At 41.9% G+C, this 21,604-nt stretch overlaps 1 protein-coding gene across 1 annotated transcript; it reads left to right on the top strand.

Moving 5' to 3' along the window:
* The first annotated feature begins 1,065 nt into the window (after positions 1-1,065).
* SAR1A (secretion associated Ras related GTPase 1A) lies at positions 1,066-18,553 on the top strand. The gene is made up of 7 exons (XM_079794242.1): positions 1,066-1,190; positions 6,308-6,381; positions 6,497-6,616; positions 7,481-7,546; positions 10,816-10,919; positions 14,489-14,620; positions 16,005-18,553. The coding sequence occupies exons 2-7, from the start codon at positions 6,324-6,326 to the stop codon at positions 16,119-16,121; spliced, it is 597 nt and encodes a 198-aa protein (XP_079650368.1). The 5' UTR covers positions 1,066-1,190; positions 6,308-6,323; the 3' UTR covers positions 16,122-18,553.
* Positions 18,554-21,604: the final 3,051 nt, after the last annotated feature.

A 21,604-nucleotide genomic window follows, 5' to 3' on the forward strand; every position in this document is an offset into this window, starting at 1 on the left:
ATTGCCACTTTCATTTCATTTCTGTATGTATTTGGGTCTATTTCTGTACTTTGTCCATTGGTTTGATTGGCTTTTTGTGCACTAGCACCAAACTGGTTTAATTACTGAGGACCTATCATCTGCTCTACTATCTGATAGTGCTAGTTCCTCCCTTCTCGGTCTTCCTTTTCAGGCCTTGTTTCCTGACCAGTGTTATTTTTCCATTTGAATTTTAGGAACAAACAGGGTGGTTTAAAACACACACACATAACCTATTCATTCTATTAGCACTTTTATATGAATTCTGTTAACGTTACCATTTCACGTAGATAATTTAGATCTTTGTGATATTGAGTTTTCCCATCCCAAAATATTCATCTTTCCATCTGACTCAGCTTTCTTATTTGTAAAATGGGGGTAATCATACCCATCTCATAGAATTCAGTGAGAAAATTCATATGAAGGACAAGACAGTAGAGTCACCGTGTTGCTTTGCCCTTCCTGGCGTATGAACTTGGGCTTCGTCCCTTCGGTTCTCTCATTTGTAAACTGGAGGTAACGACGGTGTCTCCTTCATTGGGCTGGACGAGGGTCGAATGAGATGAGGCGTTCCGAGTGCTCGGTGCACGGCCTGGAACGTAACTTCTCCAAAAATATTAGCTGTTCGTCTAAAAGACAGGCTATCACAGGGCAACGTGACTTAAAGCAAAACCTTGCGGGGATCCACCTTAGGTCGAGGGCTCTCAGGTCCGTTCTTCTTTCCGAGAACCTACCTAATCGTCACCCCTTCCAGTTTTCCCCTTGCGCCTGGGAAGGGAGTCGGAATTGGAGCCGCGCTGCCGAGCGTCTGGGTCCCCGGCCAGGCGCCAGGAGACCGCCCCCACCCTCTGGGCCACCGCGCTGCCACGTCTCGCGCGTCCCGCCCTCCTCACGGGAGGAGGCGTGGCCATCTCTGGCCCCGCCCCAAGCGCGTGTCGTCACGCCTGAGGCCCGCCCCTCCGCGGCTGGAGACGCCAGTAGGGCGCCCCGCGTCTGCAGAGCTCCTCGACGCTAGAAGGGGCGGGGCAATCACGCGCCCGGAAGTCCCGGGGGAGGGGTGTTACGTATATCCGGCGAGTAGCTGGCGGTCCCGGGTGCTGCTGGGCTGTGTGCTCAGAGGAGGGTCGAAGCCGCCCGCCGCCGCCGCCGCCGCCGGAGGAGCCTGTTGGGCCGTAAGTCTGGCGGCTGCCTCGAGGGAGGGAGCCGGGGGCGGACAGGTCGGGGCGGACGACTGAAGGGTCGGGGCGGAGGCCGGCGCAGGCGGGGAAGGGGGGGGAAGTGACACGCAGGCGGTTCTGTGGGGCCGTGGGACTGGTTCTGGGCGGGGATGGGCCGACTCGGCCGGGTCCGCTCGGTCCCGTGCCTGCCTCTTGGGGTATCGGGTCGATCTGCATTCCGCTCGGGGGTCTTGCAGCTGCTGGGCGGGATAACAGTGTTCTCGTCTGTCCTGGGCGCTCTGGTTTACGAAACGGCTTCGTCTGTCCCTGTCTCAGAAGAGCCTTGCTTTACAGCCCTCGGCGAGGCGGGCGAGGGACCTTGATGATTACCCTTGTTTTACAGACTCGGGGACTGAGGCTCGCCGGGCACAGGGAATTGGCCAAGGCCCCAGAGGTAGCAAGTGTGAGCGTTGGAACCTGTTCTCCTGCCTCCCAGTCCCGGGCTTCCCCCCCCCGCCCCCCCCACACACACTTCAGCTCTGTTATCATCTGATGTCCTTATGTCTCCCTCTTCTAGCTCCCCTCTGTCTTCATTTCATGGCAAAATTTCTTCACTTTAGTTGGTATAGATGAACGTTTAGTTCACGATTCTAGCTGAGCGGCCAGGAGTACTCTAGGGAGCGTCGATACCCAATTGCCTGTTAGTATTCTCTCTTGCTCCTGACTTGACCTATTTGCTTGGGTTGTGACGGGGGGCTTATGATGGAGCTTTGCAATGGGTCTGGCCTTTGACACATACCCCCTGCAGCTAAGCCCCCCTGCAGCTAAGCAGGTTTCTTTTTTTTTTTTTTTAAGTATATTGATTTCAGAGAGGAAGGGAGAAGGAGAGAGAGATAGAAACATCAATGATGAGAGAGAATCATTGATCGGCTGCCTCCTGCACAACCCCTACTGGGGATTGAGCCCGCAACCCAGGCATGTGCCCTTGGCGGGAATCGAACCTGGGACCCTTCAGTCCGAAGGCCGAAGCTCTATCCACTGAGCTAAACCAGCTAGGGCTAAGCAGGCTTCTTAGCTACCCCAGATCAGTTTGGAATGGTGTTTCCAAGTTGCTCTGAGTATGTGTAGGAGTAATGAGTATGTATAGGAAGTGAGGGATGCATAGACTCTTTATTGGCTAATGATCAGTCTAGTGCCTTTCCTTTTTATTTATTTGATCAATCAGTCTTGAAATTTGTAAATTTTTTCCAATTTTAATTGTAAATGAAATTTGCAAATTTTAGTTTGGGGTACGTTGACAGTGCTTTTGTTGGTAGTTCAGAGTCCTTAAGTTGTGGAGTACTCTAATTTGCTATAAGATGCCATAGGGTGGTAAAGGGGATCAAGGATAGATCAATGCTGGTTAACATACCATTCAGAAGGTGTGATGCATTGTACGGAAGAAAACTTTAGAAGATTATCGTGAGTGTAATTGGTGGGTTGAGGAAGTTTGATTTTTTTAAAAGCATTTTGTGATTTCAATTTGAATTTTGTGTGATATTAACAGGAAGAGTGGTGACTTTGGCATTAAAAGAGGAAGGTTTAAGTTCTGGCACTGTTACTTTTTCAGCTGAGCAGTCTTTGTTAAACCAGCTAACCTTGGAGTGTCAGCATCCTCATGATGTTAAGTGAGGCCAAGGATTCCTGCCCAGTAGGATTGGTGTGAGGTTGAAATGAGATGTATGTGCAGGCATTGCATAAACTATAAAACTGCTCACAAAGGGATACAGACCCTAAGATCTCAAGAATGGAGGTGCCATGAAGTGAGAGTAGTAACGCAACACAATGCTTTGTGTCCAATAGGGTTTTTTTTTTTTCTTCTTTTAACATCACCCGAAGGGTTTCTTCACTCCATAGATCATTCTGATGGGAAGAATTATGGAACTTTTAAAGCAGGTTATGTCAAGGGAAAATGAATTGGAAAATCAAAGTAGTTCATTTAAAATGAAGAATTCCTTTAAAAGGGGTTTTCCCCTTGTCACCTTCTGAGAATTCATTTAGTTGGGAGTTCTAAAGTGATGTGCTAAAACTTGACCAAGAGACTGTAAAGTCCTGACTGTAAACCAGTGTGGTACAAATGAATGATGTGCTGGGTTCTAAAGGAGCGATCAGGGTGGAAGTGACCTAAAGGAGGGGTGCTTTCCGAAGGGGACCTGCACTTCTCCAAGCGGTAGACAGCAAAGTAGGGGAGGATGACTGTGGGGTTGAGAGGCGTGGCACATTGTCCTTTTACTTACTACGGTGGAAAGTTAAGCACAGGATCTTTGTAAGTGTGTTAAGTCACTGGACTTCTTAAAGTGCAGGACAAGTTTCCAGACAAAACTGTTATTTAACATGCTAAATTTGTTCTTTCTGCCAAAATATATATTGATGTTACTGAAAGGGAAAAAACCTTAGTATCTTTTCATATTTAGTTTTTGCCTTCAGTCTCCAACCTACTCAAACTCACACCCTTCTTTTGGCCATTTTATGTTCAGAGCCATAGAAAATAAGCATTAAGCAGCCCCTACAGTTTATAGGTGAGGCCACGGCTTCATTTTAAAATAACAAACACAAAAACTAGTAATTGTATGAAAAAGAAAATTAACACACATTATCTCAATTTTTCAATTTCTTCACCTAGCATTCTTTGGAGGAAGAATATAGATAGGGTTTTATTTTTTTAATTGTGCTTTTTTAAAAATAAACTTTATTGATTTCAGAGAGGGAGGGAGAGGGAGAGAGAGAGAAACATCAATAATGAGAGAGAATCATTGATCGTCTGTGTCCTGCACGCCCCCTACTGGGGATCAAGTCTGCAGGTTGACCCTCTATCCACCGAACCAAACAGGCTAGGGCTATAGATAGGTTTTACAAGTTAGTAGTAAAAGTAATGCAACCAATCTTTTGTTTATTTTTTAAAATAAAACTTCATGAAAGTGTTACTTGAAAGCAGTTGGTCACATCTGTTATAAAGCCCTGTGTTCACATGCTTTTGATGATGGACAGGAGGGAAAATGGGGAATCTTTCTCTTTACCAAATCTGTGACATTGAGGCAAAAGTTCAGTGTGACCAGGAAATGCTGACTAGGTGAGAAACCTTAACACCTACCATGGGCTCTAGGTCCTCTTAACTTCATTCAGAGGTCCTTTTGCTTATCACCAGTGTATGTAGACCTTCTTGTAGCCTTGTCTAGGCCTATGAGAAACAGTAGAAAAAGTGATGTTAATATCAGTACTGAATTTAGCTTTGTCTAGGCCTATGAGAAACAGTAGAAAAAGTGATGTTAATATCAGTACTAATTAAGGTATGTACTTGGCTGGGAACCTACCTCAATGTCCTCTGAGTATTCTCATTTTAAGAAAATCCATACTTGTACTCTTCTTACTGCTACATGGCTCTCCAAAATAGTGGTATCTCTTGTAAGTTGAGATACTTATTTGCAAGAGGGGCTAAACAAATACTGTTTAAGAAGAGATAGCAAAAAGAAAATGAAAGCAAGATTAAAAAAAACCCAAACAGACAAAAAAGAGACAACATTGATAAATGCAGCAGGGCAAATTGTGACTATGCTTTGTTTGTGTTTGTTTTTTTTAAGAAATTAAAAAAAATTATTTGTTGATTTGAGAGAGAGAGAGAGAGAGAGAGAGAGATAGAGAGAGATATTCCACTTATTTATGCATTCATTGGTTGCTCCTTTCTGAGAGAGAGAGAGAGAGAGAGAGAGAGATAGAGAGAGATATTCCACTTATTTATGCATTCATTGGTTGCTCCTTTCTGAGAGAGAGAGAGAGAGAGAGATAGAGAGAGATATTCCACTTATTTATGCATTCATTGGTTGCTCCTTTCTGAGAGAGAGAGAGAGAGAGAGAGAGAGAGAGAGAGAGAGAGAGATATTCCACTTATTTATGCATTCATTGGTTGCTCCTTTCTGAGAGAGAGAGAGAGAGAGAGAGAGAGAGAGTTGTTCCATTTATTTATGCATTCATTGGTTGCTCCTTTCTGTGTCCTGACAGGGGATCAAACCTGCAACCTTGGCATATTGGGATGATGCTCTAACCAACTGAGCTACCTGGCCAGGGCCGTGACTATGTTTTTCAGAGCAGTTTACAAGGATGGGTTAATATGCTTTTCATTCTGGTTAATATGCCCTTTTTTCCCCTCAATTTCTACTTAATGAATTGATGTGAAATTTTGATGCAGATAATTGATGGGACAGATTTTCTACAGGTTTTGTTAACTGGTAGACAGCAATGGTGTATCTAGGGAATAGGAATGAGCAGCTTTCTGGAGGAGTGAGTAACACTCAAAGAGGAAAGTATATTGTAGGTTGAAAACTGTTAGAAAATCGGGAGTTTGTGTAGATCTGAAAACCCCAGAGCAAGCATGTCAAACTCAAAAGACTAACACGGGCCAAATAAACAAGGTTAAGTTTATGTGGGCCACCAAAAAACAAAAGCTTCAATTTTCATAGAAACGTAGGTTTATTTTGATAGAGGCATGCTGAATACAAAGGGCTGAAATAAATGAGTAATCATTAACATAAAATAATAGAACATTTTAATAAAAATTAATTTATTTTCTTGAACATTAACTTACCAGACACTGAATAACTGCACAGATTAATAAGTGCAATGCAAATAAGCCTATTTTTCTTATTCTCCGAAAGCAAAATATTATCTGTTGCATACACCAAACAAGTCAGTACAAGACTAATGACGTGGCAATCGGCTGCTAAAATATTCGCTGCTGGTCTTAGTGGAGAGAAGTGGTGTGCCTGGAAATGAATGCAACACGATTATAGTGATTAGTCATTAGTGAACGTTGTAGTTCGTTATTAATAATTATGTATAACAGGATATTGTAAAAATTAAGTTACAAAACTTTTATTGAAACGTTTCTTACATATGGATATATTGGCTGTGCCACAAAAATATTCGTTGTAGGCTGTGAGTTTGACATGCTTGCCCCAGAGACTTCCCTCCGGGGTGTAAAATCCTTTGTTTCTTTTGGGACTGTAAACATGCATCAGGGCCAGGGAATAAGAGTTAACTTCTCCGGAACTATATGGCATTCGGAAAGCTAATGTTTGCTGTTTTCATATTTTATACAGGTAGTAAGCATTAATAATGTCTTTCATCTTTGAGTGGATCTACAATGGCTTCAGCAGTGTGCTCCAGTTCCTAGGTAAAGCCAATTTCCTTGAAATATATCATAGGTTTCAAACTTTCTGCATTTCCTCCAGCAGCAGCCTTTGATATGTAGAGAAAAAAATGTTAAAGTTCTTTTTTTTCTTTTTTAGGACTCTACAAGAAATCTGGGAAACTTGTATTCTTGGGTTTGGACAATGCAGGCAAAACCACTCTTCTACATATGCTCAAAGATGACAGATTGGGCCAACATGTTCCAACATTACATCCGAGTAGGTTTGAAAATACCAGATGACCTTTTGATATTTAAAGGTCAATATCAGGGTTGGAGGATGAATCCCCAATTGAAGTAGTTCTTCTCTTTCTTTTTTAAAGACATGTTTTTATTGATTTTAGAGAGAGAGGAAGGGAGAAGGATAAAGAGATAGAAACATCGATGAGAGAGAATCATTGATCGGCTGCCTTCTACACACTCCCTACTGAGCATGTGCCTTGACTGAGAATCAAGCTGGTGACCTCTTGGTTCCTGGGTTGACACTCAACCACTTAGCTACACTGGCTGGGCAATGTAGTTCTTTTCTTTTTTAATATATTTTTATTCATTTCCGAGAGGAAGGGAGAGGGAGAGAGAGAGAAATATCAGTGATGAGAGAGAATCACTGATTGGCTGCCTCCTACACGCCCCCTACCCAGGCACGTGCCCTTGACCGCAGTCGAACCTGTGACCCTTCAGTCTGCAGGCCGACACACTATCCACTGAGCCAAACTAGCTAGGACTAGTTACTTTCTTAACTGAGGTCCCAAAAGACAGCTCACTTGAAAAAAAATTCTCTATAGGACACACTCAGGTCACATACTTATAAATCTGAGCCTCTGGAACTTTGTCACTCTCTATTCCCACTAGTCCTATAACGGGGCACATCTCTCATATCTACTTCTAAGAAGCAGCAGACACATTGGAGAAAAAGAAACTTGTCTTTTAAAACTAATTTAAGAATGTTTTCACACTTGTATTCTTTTCTTTACAAGGTGAAAGCTTTACTAAGTTTTGCTTTTGTATTGGCTTATAATACTCATAGCTGGGCCTTGTGTGGAAGGAGAAGTTGATTTCTTTCTCCTTTTTGATAATTTTTCAGCATCAGAAGAGCTGACAATTGCTGGAATGACTTTTACAACTTTTGATCTTGGTGGGCATGAGCAAGGTAAGAAATGATTCACTGAAAAGATGGTATTGACTTATGGTTCATTTTGTACCCCCTTTTTTTTTAAAAGCAGTTTGTCATTTTTACCTTTTAAATTGCTTGCATTTAGGATTGAAATCTTATTACTTTAATGAAGTTGGTTTATTCCCTTACTCTTTTAAGTAATTTCCAAATTGTGAAAAGTTTCAAAAATAATAGAGAACTCGATTGCTCTCCCTCTCTATATAATACATATTAATACTTATTTTTCTTTAACCATTTGTGAGTCCATCATGCTCTTTTTGTTGTTGTTGTTAATCTTCACCTGAGGTTATTTTTCTATTGATTTTTAGAGAGAGTGGAAGGAAGGGGTGGGAGGAGAGAGAAACATCGATTGGTTGCCTCTCGATTGGGCCCTGACCAGGGACCAAGCCTGCAACCGAGGTACGTGCCCTTGACAGGAATCGAACTCAGGACCCCTCAGTCCATGGGCCTGATGCTCTATTCTGGCTAGGGCCATCATGGTCTTGTATTCCTTAATATTTAATGTATATTTCCTAAGAACAAGAATATTCCCTTATCTGATCTTAATAGTTATCAAATCCAGGAAGTTTTATTTTTATCTACTCTATAGTGTGTATTTCTTTTTTTGAGGGGTGTGTGTGTCAATTGTCCTAATCTCATTTATAGCATTTTTCCTTTGAAACATAATCCAATACAGTATTGGTCTGTCTGTTTGGTTCCCAGATTCCTATCAGGTGTCTTATATGTGTTTTAGAGGTATACAGAATGGGCCATGTTTATCTGATGCACACTACTTTACATTTGGCAAGACTCTAGGCTTAGGAGTAAGACTTTTAAGATGTGGGAATAAATATCCTGGGAAGGTGGGAGAAAGAACCTATTGAGAAGTTTTCTTTTGGAGCATTATGTTAGACTCTAATATGGCTTTTTAAAAGTCTAGTTAAAAAATAGAATCTTGGGCCCTGGCCAGTGGGCTTAGTGGTTAGAGCGTTGGCCCACACACTGAAGGGTCATGGGTTTGATTCCTGATCAAGGGCACGTACGTGGGTGGCAGGTTTGATCCTTGGCCCCTGTGGGTGTGTGTGGGAGGCAATCATTTGATGTTTCTCTTTCTCTCTCTTTTTCTTCCTCTTTCTGCCCCTCCTTCTCTCTCTTCCACCTTCTCTAAAGAGCAATGAAAAAATAACCTCTGGTGAGGATTAACTAAAACAGATAAATAAATAGAGTATTGGTAACTTTAATTGTTCAGCTAAAAAATGTTAACCAAAAGGCCGGGAAGCAGTCCAAATAATTTTATAGTCAGATTTCATTAGCATATAATTATATGTATTTTATTAATACTTATATGCTACCAAGGCATATATGTAGCATGGACGCAATCATATAAAATAGCAGTGTGTGTGTTTTGATGGAGGATTGTAGATTATCTTGATTTGTTTGTTTGTTTGTTTGGGTTTTTTTGTTTCATTAATCCTTACCTGAGGATTTTTTTTTTTTCCATTGATTTTTTAGAGAGAGTGGAAGGGAGGGAGGGAGGGGGGGAGGAGAGAGAGAGAGAGAGAGAGAGAGAGAGAGAGAGAGAGAGAGAGAGAAAGAAAGAGAAACATCTGTGTGAGAGAGACACATGGGTTACCTCCTGCATATGCCTGGACCCAGGCTGGAATTGGGCCTGTAACCCAGGTACATGCCCTTGACTGGGAATCAAACTCAGACCAATGTGCAGACCAACGCTCTAACCACTGAGCACCAGCCAGGGCTTTCCCCCCCCTACAGTGAGCTTGTATTACTTTCATTTGGTTCAAAAGGGTATATGGTGTATTTTCTGCTTCTTTTTAAAAAGATTTGTAACTGCTTACAAATTTATATTCTGAGGTAATAGTTATAAGCTGAACTGAGGCCATCTGGAGAATACGGAACAGTAGGTGTTTTTAGACACCTGAAGTGGGAATTGTGTATTATTTGGTGTGATAATTTAGCTTTCAGGTTTTGATAAAGAAGACAAATGTGTTCATGTACATAGGTTTGTTTGACTGAGGAAAATTTACTTAACAGAAGCAGTTTTTCATAATAACCTAGCCACTATTATACAGAAGTTACTAAAATACTGTACATTTGGAAGTTTCCTTTATATATATGTAACTTAAAAAACCTAACTATTATAAAAGTAGTCTAGACTCGGTGTAACAAATTTAGTATACAGTCAGCACACACAGATGGAAAGTAAAAGGGAAGGCTTCCCCAAGCTGCTTCCCAGCCCCTCTTCCGAGGTGACCAGTATTAACTGTGTGGTGTAGAGATGCGTCCTTAGTTATCCCATTGAAAGAGCTAGAAACGAATGGCTTAGAAATGACAATATAATTAAAGCATTGCTTCCTAAACCATTATCATTTTATATCATAAGCAAATAAAAAGAGATTATAAACACACTGGGTTGAATGGGGGAGACTGAGGTGATTGGCCTGGAAACTTGGACCACTTGTCAGCCCAGTCTCCCTGCGGGCTGAGCCGATGATTATGTCACTACACTTACACATCAGTTGGGAACTAACTTGGGACTGAAATTCTATGGACAAGTAATTGTCATGATATTTTAACTCAGAGGCTGCTAACTAAAATGGCTCGAGGGGCAAGGAAGGTGATTTAAGTGAGTGAAATGAACTGGGTGTAAGACAGTAAGGAATGGTGGGAACTTTGACAAACTCAGCAGCCCAGACCTTATCCAAAGGGGCATTGGGTAGGTGGGCATGGGGTTGCCAGATGTTGCAGTCTTGGAGAAAATTATGCAAAAACCCCTAGTTTTTGAGTTTTAAAATCATTTAGTTCATGGACCATCAGTTTATACCTTCTGTTCTAACTTTTTTTTTATTTAATATTTTTATTGATATCAGAGAAGAAGGGAGAGAGAGGGAGAGAGAGGGAGAGAGAGAGAGAGAGAGAGTGAGTGAGTGAGTGAGTTAGAAACAGCAACAAGAATCATTGATCGGCTGCCTCTTCTCCCCACTGGGGATCAAGCCCGCAACCCGGGCATGTGCCCTTGACTAGAATCGAACCTGGGACCCTTCAGTCCGCAGGCTGACGCTCTATCCACTGAGCCAAACCAGCTAGGTCTCTGTTCTGACTTTTAATAATGGCTAGAGTTGGAAAATCATATGGAGTTTAATGCTACTGAAACCTGGCCAAGATTTGACCATTTCATAGATCATTAGATTATTCATTTTCAAAATGGATATTTTTTATTGATGCAACTGTGAACTTTGTCTTTTTAGCACGTCGGGTTTGGAAAAATTATCTCCCAGCAATTAATGGGATTGTCTTTCTGGTGGATTGTGCAGATCAACCTCGCCTCATGGAATCCAAAGTTGAACTTAATGTATGTTGATATTTTTTCCTCTCGTGGCCTGTATTTCTTTTAAGGAATACAGCTCAGTGGTGCCTATACTTAAACATTCCAGTTAACATTTGATAAAGGTCCTAGTTAGGGAAGAAAGTGTCTTAAAATCTACAACATTGCTTTTCAATGTCCTAAGGATACTCAGCTTGCACTTGAGTAAATTAATTTTGTTTATATCTATCATAGGGTGACTCTATGTCCAGTTTGCTCAGGACACTTCCCAGTGTATGCCTATTGTCTCATCATAATTAACGCCATTCCCTTTCACATACTACATATGGTCACTCTTTATGCAGTATCGGCATAGTGATACCTTAAAGGGATTAGCATTAGTTCTTCACATTTTGAGTCTGCCTTCTCAGGTTGTGCCTACCCACCTTGGCACTGAATGACTTGCCAGACCGTAATAGTCTGTTCTCAGTCTTCAGTTTTGGTAACGTGCAGGGTTTGGTACTGTTAAGGACTCGCTTCAAGTTTTCTCCTTTCTCAGTATTGCATTTTCTTGGCTTGACAATTTCTATAATGTTGCCTTTGTTATTTTTACTGCTTTGCCCTGTGCCTCTTCTTTCTCTTTTATTTATAACTGTCCCTTCTTGTTCCTGGCAATTTGAACATGTCTCAAGTTTATTTGTAAGTACGGTTCTCAAATCTATACTCTTGTGTCATGTAAAACCGCCTACAGGGCAGTCCTTCCCTTACTTAACTCCTTGGCACTGGCCACTCTCTCTGTGTAAACTCCTCTTTACATTCTTGGTTTTTTCCCCAGGGTCTAGACTTGCTTCTAGGCTGGTCCAGCCTACTCCCATTCCTTCATTTGCCACAGTGACTCCCAAATGGATTTCTTTGGACTATACCTCTCTTGAGCTCCAGCCTCATACATAATGCTGCCTATTAGACAACTCATCCTACCAATTCTGTTCTGAAATGGAACTATTGATCTTCCTCCCCTTCTATCTGGACATGTAGTCCAGAATCCTGTGAATTACTGTAGATTTTACCACCACCCTGCCATACACTGTAGTAATGCTAGAAGGAACTTTCTCAAGACTTATCATTGCCTTACTTAATATCCATTAATAGATCTCTGTCATCTTCAGAACAAAATCTACAAATCTTCATAGCACATAAACTCTTTCAAGAGCATGCTTCTGTTTATTTCACTAACTACTTTTCTGTTGCTTACCTTGAGCTACATACCAAACAATTTGCCCTTTCTCTAGTATACAGAAGTGGCTATCCTGCCTGGATTTCTTACCTGACCCCCTACCTCCTTTTGCTGGTAAATTTGAAAATGTCCTTGAAGAGAATTCAGAGTTCAGGCATGACCACTTCTAGGAATCCTTCTTTTCCTTCTCAGATTGTTAGACTCTCCACCTCATCAGTGTCTGTTGTCTTTCCTGGGTTTTTTTATTGGTCTTTCCCACCAGACTGTGAACTTAAATGGTAGAGACCTTGTCTTACTTCTTTGCGAAACCCCTGCACCTAGCAAAACATAGGACACAGAGGCACTTTGTTAGCATGAATGAATGACTTCCTTACTCTGATTTTGTCATTTCCTGGAACTTAAATGGTCAAAGCATGTTCCTGTTTATCCATTCAACTCTAGTATATCCTAGCTTTTCCTTTCAGTAAGAACTAGATTCCCAGTGTAATATTGTGATTTATAAAAAATATATATTTGGTAATTCAGAAATATATTTTGATCATCTGAATGACCAAATATGTTTTTCATATATATTTGATCTTTATCCATAGTTCCTGGCATACAGTTCCTGGAATTTTCTAAGTGAGGGGAGCCACATAGATATCTTTGGTTATGTTAATGAGGTAGCTTTTAGACCTCACCTATGGATGAAACTGATTGCCAGGAGACCGAACCAGTCAGAGGTGGGAACTTTCAGCCCCAGCTCCTGACCCCCAGGGAGGAGAGGGGCTGGCGGATGAATCAGTTGCTAGTGGCCAAGGATTTAATCAATCATGACTATGTAATAAAGCCTCTATAAAAACCTAGAGAGCTTCTGGGTTGGTGAACACTGGAGATTTGGGGAGAGTGGTACACCTGGCGAGGACATGGACGTTCCATGCCCTTTCCCCATACCTTGCCCTATGCATCTCTTTTATCTGGCCTTTTATAGTAAACCAATAATCCAGTAAGTAAAATGGTTCTCTGAGTTCTGTGAGTCATTCTAACAAATTAAACCCAAAGGGGGGTTATGGGAACCTCTGATTTATATCCAGTTGGTCAGAAGTACAAGTACTAACCTGGACTTGCTACTGGTATCTGAAGAGGAGTGGGAGTGTTGTAGGACTGAACCCTTAACTTGTGAAATCTGATGCTTATCTCCAGGTAGATAATGTAGAATTGAGTTGAATTGTAGGACACCAAGCTGGCGTACCGAAAATTGTGTGTTAAACAATTCTAATAAATGATGTCCCCTCACATTGCACTAGGTACAAGACCTGTTCACCCATTCTTGAAATCTCTGCCAGCTTTGACTCCTCTTTTGTCTTTTATCATTCAAACTTCAGTCTCTTTACTCCAAAATTCCTGCTGCACTGTTCATTATATGCTGCCACCTTAGGCTAGATCATTATCTCATACCTGAGCTCTACGGGTAGATACTGTTTGTGAATTCATTGCACTAAAAGTATATAGATTCTCTCTGTAACTTCTGGATTTGGGGTCTTTACGGTCTACTGCAGTTAGCCTCTCAGACTGGCACCATAATGTTGGTTATCCCTTGCCTTCCCATTTACTCTGTCACTGCATGTCAACATAAATGTGTTAACCCAGCCAGATGATAGTCCATAAAGCTTCCTGAATTCTTTTCCTACTGTAAAGCCATTGCTTATATTATTCTTCCTCTTTTTCACCTATTCTAGTCCTGTCTCTCCTTCACTGAGCCAAATCAGCTAGGGTTCCTGTCCCTCCTTCAGAGCCTAAGTTAGGTTCTACATCCTGCTAAGACTCCTCAAGCCCACATCAGCATTTTATTTCCCTGATTGCCTTTCAGAATTTATATTCTGTCCCCATTCATTGTGACACTTAATCATGCACTTGCCTTGCTTTGTTGACAGATGTGTGAACATAGAGTGAGGATTTCTTGAGGCCAGGGGCATGTGTCTTACCCTCCCTTTTGTATCCGTCAGTACATTTTGCACACATTGGGCACTCAGTGTATACCTGGGGAGTTCCTGTAGTCATTTTTGAGCCTCAACTAGAACTGCTCAGTGGATAGCCCAAGGATGGTCTGTGCGAGCTACGGTTGGGGCAGTTCTGCTCTTTGTAAACAGACACAGCCTTAAGTTGCCATTGTTTTGAAGCCATTGGGGGATTTTTGCCTAATGTCAAAGTATTTTAGGGGCTTTTTACCTAATATTAAGAGTGTTGTATATAATGTCCAGAATAAACTTTGAGTTAATCACTCAAGTGTAAAGATGATTAGATTTTCACTTTACATTTGCTGCCTTTTAGACAAATGAAAGTCAAAGTGATTTTCATTATCTGGTGGCTTTTCTGGATCCTCACTCTTTTATCTTGTCTTCAGGCTTTAATGACTGATGAAACAATATCCAATGTGCCAATCCTTATCTTGGGTAACAAAATTGACAGAGCAGATGCAATTAGTGAAGAAAAACTCCGTGAGATATTTGGGCTTTATGGACAGACCACAGGGAAGGTAAGAGAAAAATCTTCAGAGGACATACAAAGGGAATTCAAAGCTTTGCTATCTAGAATTTACTTGTTTTTCTAAAGTTTAACTGGATTTAGGATTTGTTGCATTACAGGTAATTTGTAGACTATGAAGGCTGGAACATGTTCTTTAACTATTTTCTAATGTGATACATGAGAATGAAGGAAATGGTACAAATGGCAAACTTAATATTTTAAGAATTTTTTTTTTACTATCTTTCAAATTCAATTCTTAGAAATCTCATTTGAAAGAACGTTTTATAAGCCAGAAATCAATTTTTTTGACTGGAGATTTCAGGTTATAAAGAAGAGTGTTCATTTATAGATATATCAGTTTCTAAGCATTGGATTCTTGGACTGTTATCCCCATTCTGAAGATGAAACTCTGACAGTGATTTGTTTAGGTTTTCACAGCAAGTCAGTAATAAAAGCAGGAGTAGGACCCAAGTCTTCTAGATCAATAGATCATGTTGTCTCCAGTTTAAAGAAGAAAAGTATGCTTGAGAGAGAAAATTTAAATCAACTATAATTAAGCCTGAATCCTGGCCTTTTCAGCTCAGGATTTTGGCATATTTAACCTGTAATCATTTTTTTTTTACTTTTTTTAGATGGTTCTTTAGTCTTGCCCCTGGGCTACCTATTTCTTTACGAAATGCTTTCTCTAATCTGTTTAGTTTCCCTCTCTTGCGTGAGTATTACACACACAAATTCTTTTTTTTTTTTTAAAGATAATTTTTTTAAATATATTTTTTGATTTTTCACAGAGAGGAAGAGAGAGGGATAGAGAGTTAGAAACATCGATGAGAGAGAAACATCGATCAGCTGCCTCCTGCACACCCCCTACTGGGTATGTGCCCACAACCAAGGTACACGCCCCTGACCGGAATTGAACCTGGGACCCTTGAGTCCGCAGGCCGACGCTCTATCCACTGAGCCAAACCGGTTTCGGCTACACACACAAATTCTTAATTTCTTCAATGTAACCTGTTGTTAGTGTATCTTTCTGAATGTTTGCATCAATGAGAATATTCTAAAAAGTCCCAGGCTTTTGTCCATCAGAGAGCATGCTGGTTCTCTGGGTCCCAGTGGCCTTTTTCTTGGTTTGCTGCCATAGCTGGCCAGTGAATGTTGGTGTATTCAAAGCAAATGCTCTTCCTAGGGAGAGGCTGGGAGTAGGACTGTGCTACTTACTCTATCCTGAAAGTATGAAGCCCTGGGGAAGCCATTTGTATGGCCTGGACCACACTTTTTTAATTAATCCCTCCTGAGATTTGCTTTTGAGGATGGGGAAAGTGATTTTTGTGATCACCCTTTCGAACTTTTCCACCAGGAAGGTGCTAACAGGCCTTTCTTGACTTTGCCTCCCTTAGGGAAATGTGACCCTGAAGGAGCTGAACGCCCGCCCCATGGAAGTGTTCATGTGCAGTGTGCTCAAGAGGCAAGGCTACGGCGAGGGCTTCCGCTGGCTCTCCCAGTATATTGACTGATGTTTGGACAGTGAAAATAAAAGAGTTTTACTTCTCTGGACTGATCCTATTCACAGCTTCCTCATGAACTTTTCTAATAGAACAAGGAAAGCTCTCCACAACCATGTCTGGCGTTGAGAAGCCAAGAGTCTCTGTCAGCTCTCTCTTCTCCCAGTGGTGACATGTGCTCTTCACGCTGTCGGGAGGTCACGCTGCCCCATGTGCTGGTGCAGTCAGCATCCCAGGACTTGGAAGCTGGCAGGGTTTGCCGGGAAAAGCTGTGCGCCATCCTGGGGCACCTGAACAGAAAAACACGTCTCACCACTGAGGTTGATTTCAAAAGAAAGCAATTCTATTTTTTAAAGAAAGTGTTGTTTATGTAATTGGTTTCCCTTCTAACTTTTTGAGTTTACAATTTACTTGGTCCAGAGTTTTCTATTCCTTTTTTTTTTTAATCTAGTGAATGGCATATAGATACTTCATAAAATTATTCAGAGGTACATGTTGGTGTCCAGAGCTCAGTCAAGTGAACTCACTGCTGTTGAGGTAGCAGTTGGTGGGAGAAGCTCCCCTGCCTAACTGCCTGGAGTAGGTGGCATCACCTTGGGCACAGAGAACCGGAAAAGGGCAGGCCTGGCCTCGCAGTTGCAGTAGGTTCCTACTGTGGCCAGCTGGGGCTGTTCCTCCTCACGGAGTGCACAGCAGATTGTTCACTGCAGGGGAGGTCATTATTCAGCGGGTCATTGCTATTATCATTACCTATAAAGTTACAAATGTCAGCCAGTCTCTGCTTTGAGTTGTGGTTTCATTTCTCTTTGTAGCACTTTTCTTTTCAGTTATAGAAGGTGACTTTTGCCTCAGAATAGAGTTGAGACCATCTCCCATGTTGTACCATACTGCAAGTGTGTCAGTTACTTTTGCACAGATTTTAGGGGGGATTTTTCCAAATAGGAGAGCCACACAGGACACAGGTAACAGCTTAAGGGCTCTTAATTCTGTGATTTGAGAACTTAAAAATCTGGTATTGTAGCATTTGGTTGAATCTGGGAGGGATTTACTCAGTGGACTAGAAATTTTCCACTTGCAGCATTTGGTCTCTTTGGACTTTTCATGAGCTTTTTTCCCCCCTTTTAAATCAGTTATCAATTGTTTTGGTGTTTAAAGGTTACCATCTTTTCCAGAATTTTATTTTTATGGCATTGCCTTTCTCCATTCCAGAAATAAGCTGGGGGGACTCTTAATTCAAGAACTTCGTGTAGGGCTTTCCCTGCTGAGCCAGCATCACTTATTGTCAGCAAGCACTCGATACAGAAGCCGCCACATCCCCAGCAGAGTGATGGGGTTGGTGTTTATAGCTTTCCATTTTCTTAATGCCGTGGGTGAAATTGGATTTTCTTGATCTTAACCAATTTTCTACCCTTGCAGTAAAAGATGACAGGATGGGAGGTGGTCTTAAGGTGGGAAAATACCTTCATTCATTTTTCCTTTAATGAAAAATTAGAGGTAGTTTCCTCAAAATTGAAAAATTGTGATGATGCCGATATGCAGATGATTGAATTCAGTGGATTCTTGCTTCTAATAAGAAGGTAGGGAAAGTGTGGATAACATATTTTTGGGGTGAGAGAGTATTGTTCTTTAGTTGGATTTCTCGTTGTTAACGATACCTTCAGTACTATAAGGATAGCATACTTTTTCACTGCCAGGTACCAAATGCGGAGGCTCAGTGGAGTATAAGTCTGGAATGAGCATGACTCGTTGATGAGCAAGCATAGCTGGATTAAGACAATTGCTGGTTTGGAAAGGGGTTAAAGCGTTAACAAATCTAGCTAATGGTGAATTAACTTGCATACTTTTAATTTACTTTGGCTAAAGGTAATCTATCCTTCTCCATCCAGAGACAGGAGAGTATGATCACTTCAGTGCTAGTTTTCTTGTTTTTCTCCTTTTCCCTCTTTCCCCTCCTCACTTTGTGGCAAGCTAGAAAACGATGGGTTCTGTGCAGGGCAGCTCCCGGTGAACGTGGTTTATTTTGGCCGCTGGAGAAAGGGGGGGTCGAAAAGCCGAGTGGCATCCGTCTGTCTGTTGCCCCACGTACAACACTGTCCTGTAGTGACAGCAGAAAGCAGCAGCCGTGAGGAGCTTGGCTCTAACAGTGAGGGTCTGAGCTTTGGGCAGGAACTCCCAGGAACTGAGACTTTTCACTCTGTTTTATCAGAGCGCATAGAGGTCCTATTTCAGGAAAAGTAAAGCAGTCATTTACAAAAGGAAGTCAGTCTGTATCATAAGCATTTTAATAAAAAGTTAAAATAAACTTGCTGTCTTGCTTTTTTTTTTTTTTTGCAATGATTTTGAGTTTGAACATATCACAAGATTTGTGCTGGGGAAAGCAAAAGTTCTTTCCTACTTGGAAGGAATATATACAATGGATGTGAGAGACTTAAATTTTGCTACCAGGGGAGAGAAAAAGGCTAAGCCAATTTACCCTTTCCGCTAGAAATAATGAATTTAGTACTGTTTGAGCGCCTTGGAACATGCAGTGGTCCCAGGATTGGTGGTAATCTCTGCGAGAGAATAGGGAAGACTTGAACAAAATCTTGTATTAATATGCTAGCAAGGCACTACAGACTGATTCATTTGCCTTTCAGCATAACCATTATTGCTTGTCTCATTTTCGGTTCTTATAAGGGTATTTCTAGTAGGACATGATCTCACTCATCTAGGGGAAATGATGAACAACATAGACTGATGAACAAGAACAGACCCAGAGACAAGGAGGCATGGATCAGACTGTCGGACCTCAGAGGGAAGGTAGGGGAGGGTAGGGATAAAGGGGAGAGATCAACCAAAGGACTTGTGTGCATACATATGAGCCTAACCAGTGGTCAAGGACAATAGGGGTGTGGGGGCATGCGTGGGGAGGGGTGTGGGATGGGAATGGGGGGGTGAGGACAAATATGTGATACCTTAATAAAGAAATTTAAACAAAAAAAATATGCTAGCAAGGACTGGATTCATCTTTAGCTGTGTTTCATCATTTTATACAAAATTGGAGAGATCCAGTTGAATGCTACATTTGGCAAAATAGAAAAAAATGAAACCTTGTGCATTTACTAGGCTTGTAGGAAGACCTGCTTTTAGAAAATCCCAAATGAGATTCTAAAACTAAAAAGTACCAGCATGAATATAATGGGAAACAAAATGCAACAGGTTCTTTTTTTAAATATATTGATTTCAGGAAGGGAGAGGGAGAGAGAAACATCAGTGATGAGAATCATTGATCGGCTGCCTCCTGCATGCCCCACACAGGATGGAGCCCGCAACCCAGGCATGTGCCCTGACCGGGACTCTAACCATGACCTCCTGGTTCATAGGTCGACATTCAACCACTGAGCCATGCCGGTTGGGCTCAACAGGTTCTTTTTGACCAAGTACGTATTCAAATTGGAGGCATCCTGTGATTGAAACTAATGTCCATGTTTATGATAGGAGGCCATGGGTTCTATGTTCATATTCATTTGTGTTTTTTGAGATGGAATGGAACATGAGAATTAAAGGCTGAGTCAATGAGCCCAATATTCAAGGGGTCTCACCTTGGCTGTTGGCTGTGACTTGGGACTCTATACTGTGATGTGCCATCAACAGAAAAACCTGACAGAACATGCTGGAGGTGTGAGAGTCATTAAAGAGAGAATCACTGGACGAGAGAGAAAGAAACTCAATTGCTAGGAAGTTGGGACAACTGAGAGATTTTGTTGTACTCAAGCATGTTTGTCACAGAACCCAGAAAGAAAACAAAAAAAATAGTGTGTGCTATGGTAAGACTGCTAATTGCAATCCTGCCTTATACTAAAATGGATCATCGTTTCCTGTTCTCCAACAACTTCGTTACTGGGAACACTGAGCATTACCCTGTGTTACTAGTTTTATTCAAAAATTTGAGACAGAAATGTAGTACTTTAGAAATTGAATATTTTTCATTAATGCTAACAAATATGTCCTAAAATAAACTTATTAAAATGTGTATTTTAGAGATACGGTGATAAATGTCTAGCTTGTGGCTGCTTTGGGGATCTCCTGAACCCTTTCCCCACAAACATACTTATTCATGTTCCTTATCCTCAAAGATATTTCTTTGGAACAGAAGGGATATTTTGTGTTTGCTTAGATCCGTGGTCGGCAAACTGCGGCTCGCGAGCCACATGAGGCTCTTTGGCCCCTTGAGTGTGCCTCTTCCACAAAATACCACGGCCTGGGCGAGTCTATTTTGAAGAAGTGGTGTTAGAAGAAGTTTAAAAAATTTGGCGCTCAAAAGAAATTTCAATCGTTGTACTGTTGATATTTGGCTCTGTTGACTAATGAGTTTGCCGACCACTGGCTTGGATCAAAGATGACAAACTGCCCCCTGGGCTAAATCTGGCTTTCTGCCTATTTTTGGTCTGTGAAGGAAAAAAAGAATGTTATTTTGTGACATGAAAATTATATGAAATTCCAATTTTAGTGGCCATAAAGTTTTGTTGGGACACAGCCTTCCCGTTCCTTTGGGTTTTGCATGCTAGGACTGCAGAGTTGAGTATTCGAAGCAATGTATGGCCCACAAGAACTGAACTGCACTCTGGCTTCTTACAGAAATGGCATTTGGCCCCTGACCTAGATAAATTCTGGGGGGTTATTATGTGAAATGTGCATACTGTAAAATATAGGCTTATAAAATTAAAATGTTTTACTTCAACCAGTGTTCATAGTCCATTTTAAAGGGCACTTTTATTTGTAGCAAATTCAGTTTTCATGGGATTTGTAGTGTTGGGCTTTGGCATCAAAAGACCCAAGATGTGCCCAGCCAGTGTGGCTCAGTGGTTGAGCGTGGAGCTATGAATCAGGAGGTCAGGGTTCAATTCCCAGTCAGGGCACATGCCCGGGTTGCCGGCTCCATCCCCAGTGTGGGGCGTGCAGGAGACAGCTGATCATTGATGTTTCTCTCTCTTCCTCTCCGAAATAAACGTATATTTTTAAAAAGACCTGATGTGCAATATTGTGCGCTCCATGCCCCCTAGTGGATTGCTATATGGTTTACGTAACAAAAATTTTTAAAATATTGAAATGGCCAAGGATTTCTTTGCCTTATTATCCCCATCAGAGGTCGAATGTCACCTCCAGCTAGGCAGATGCTGACAGGTGCTGTCATGGCTTAGGAAAATCTAGCCACGTCAGCGCTCATTTCTCTTCCCTTTCCTGAAGCCCAACGAACAGAGACCAGACTAAGGTTCCGAGGGATCCGCCCCCTGCCCCTCCCGCTATCTCTCGGTGAACCGCACCCGCTTTCCTGGGACTCATCCTTGGGACTGCTGCGCCCTCTACGCCGCACGGGTGGCACGACCCACAGGGGAGGAGCAAGGGGAGGTCGGCCTCAGCAGCCAATCAGGGCTTGGCCCCGGGTCCAGCCAATCGCGCCGGGCCAGTGGGGCTCAGCCAATCGCGCCGGACGCGGAAGGCCGGAGTCAGCGTTT

This window comes from Cnephaeus nilssonii (genome assembly GCF_951640355.1).
Source record: "Cnephaeus nilssonii genome assembly, chromosome: 16".
Classification (NCBI taxonomy): domain Eukaryota; kingdom Metazoa; phylum Chordata; class Mammalia; order Chiroptera; family Vespertilionidae; genus Cnephaeus; species Cnephaeus nilssonii.

What these genes read in the sequence shown, in the direction of transcription:
- SAR1A (XM_079794242.1), top strand. Translation starts at nt 6,324, where the DNA reads ATGTCTTTCATCTTTGAGTGGATCTACAATGGCTTCAGCAGTGTGCTC. An exon ending in CAGTGTGCTCCAGTTCCTAG is followed by an intron (nt 6,382 to 6,496) that starts GTAAAGCCAATT and finishes TTTCTTTTTTAG; the next exon opens with GACTCTACAAGAAATCTGGG. An exon ending in ATGGACAGACCACAGGGAAG is followed by an intron (nt 14,621 to 16,004) that starts GTAAGAGAAAAA and finishes TGCCTCCCTTAG; the next exon opens with GGAAATGTGACCCTGAAGGA.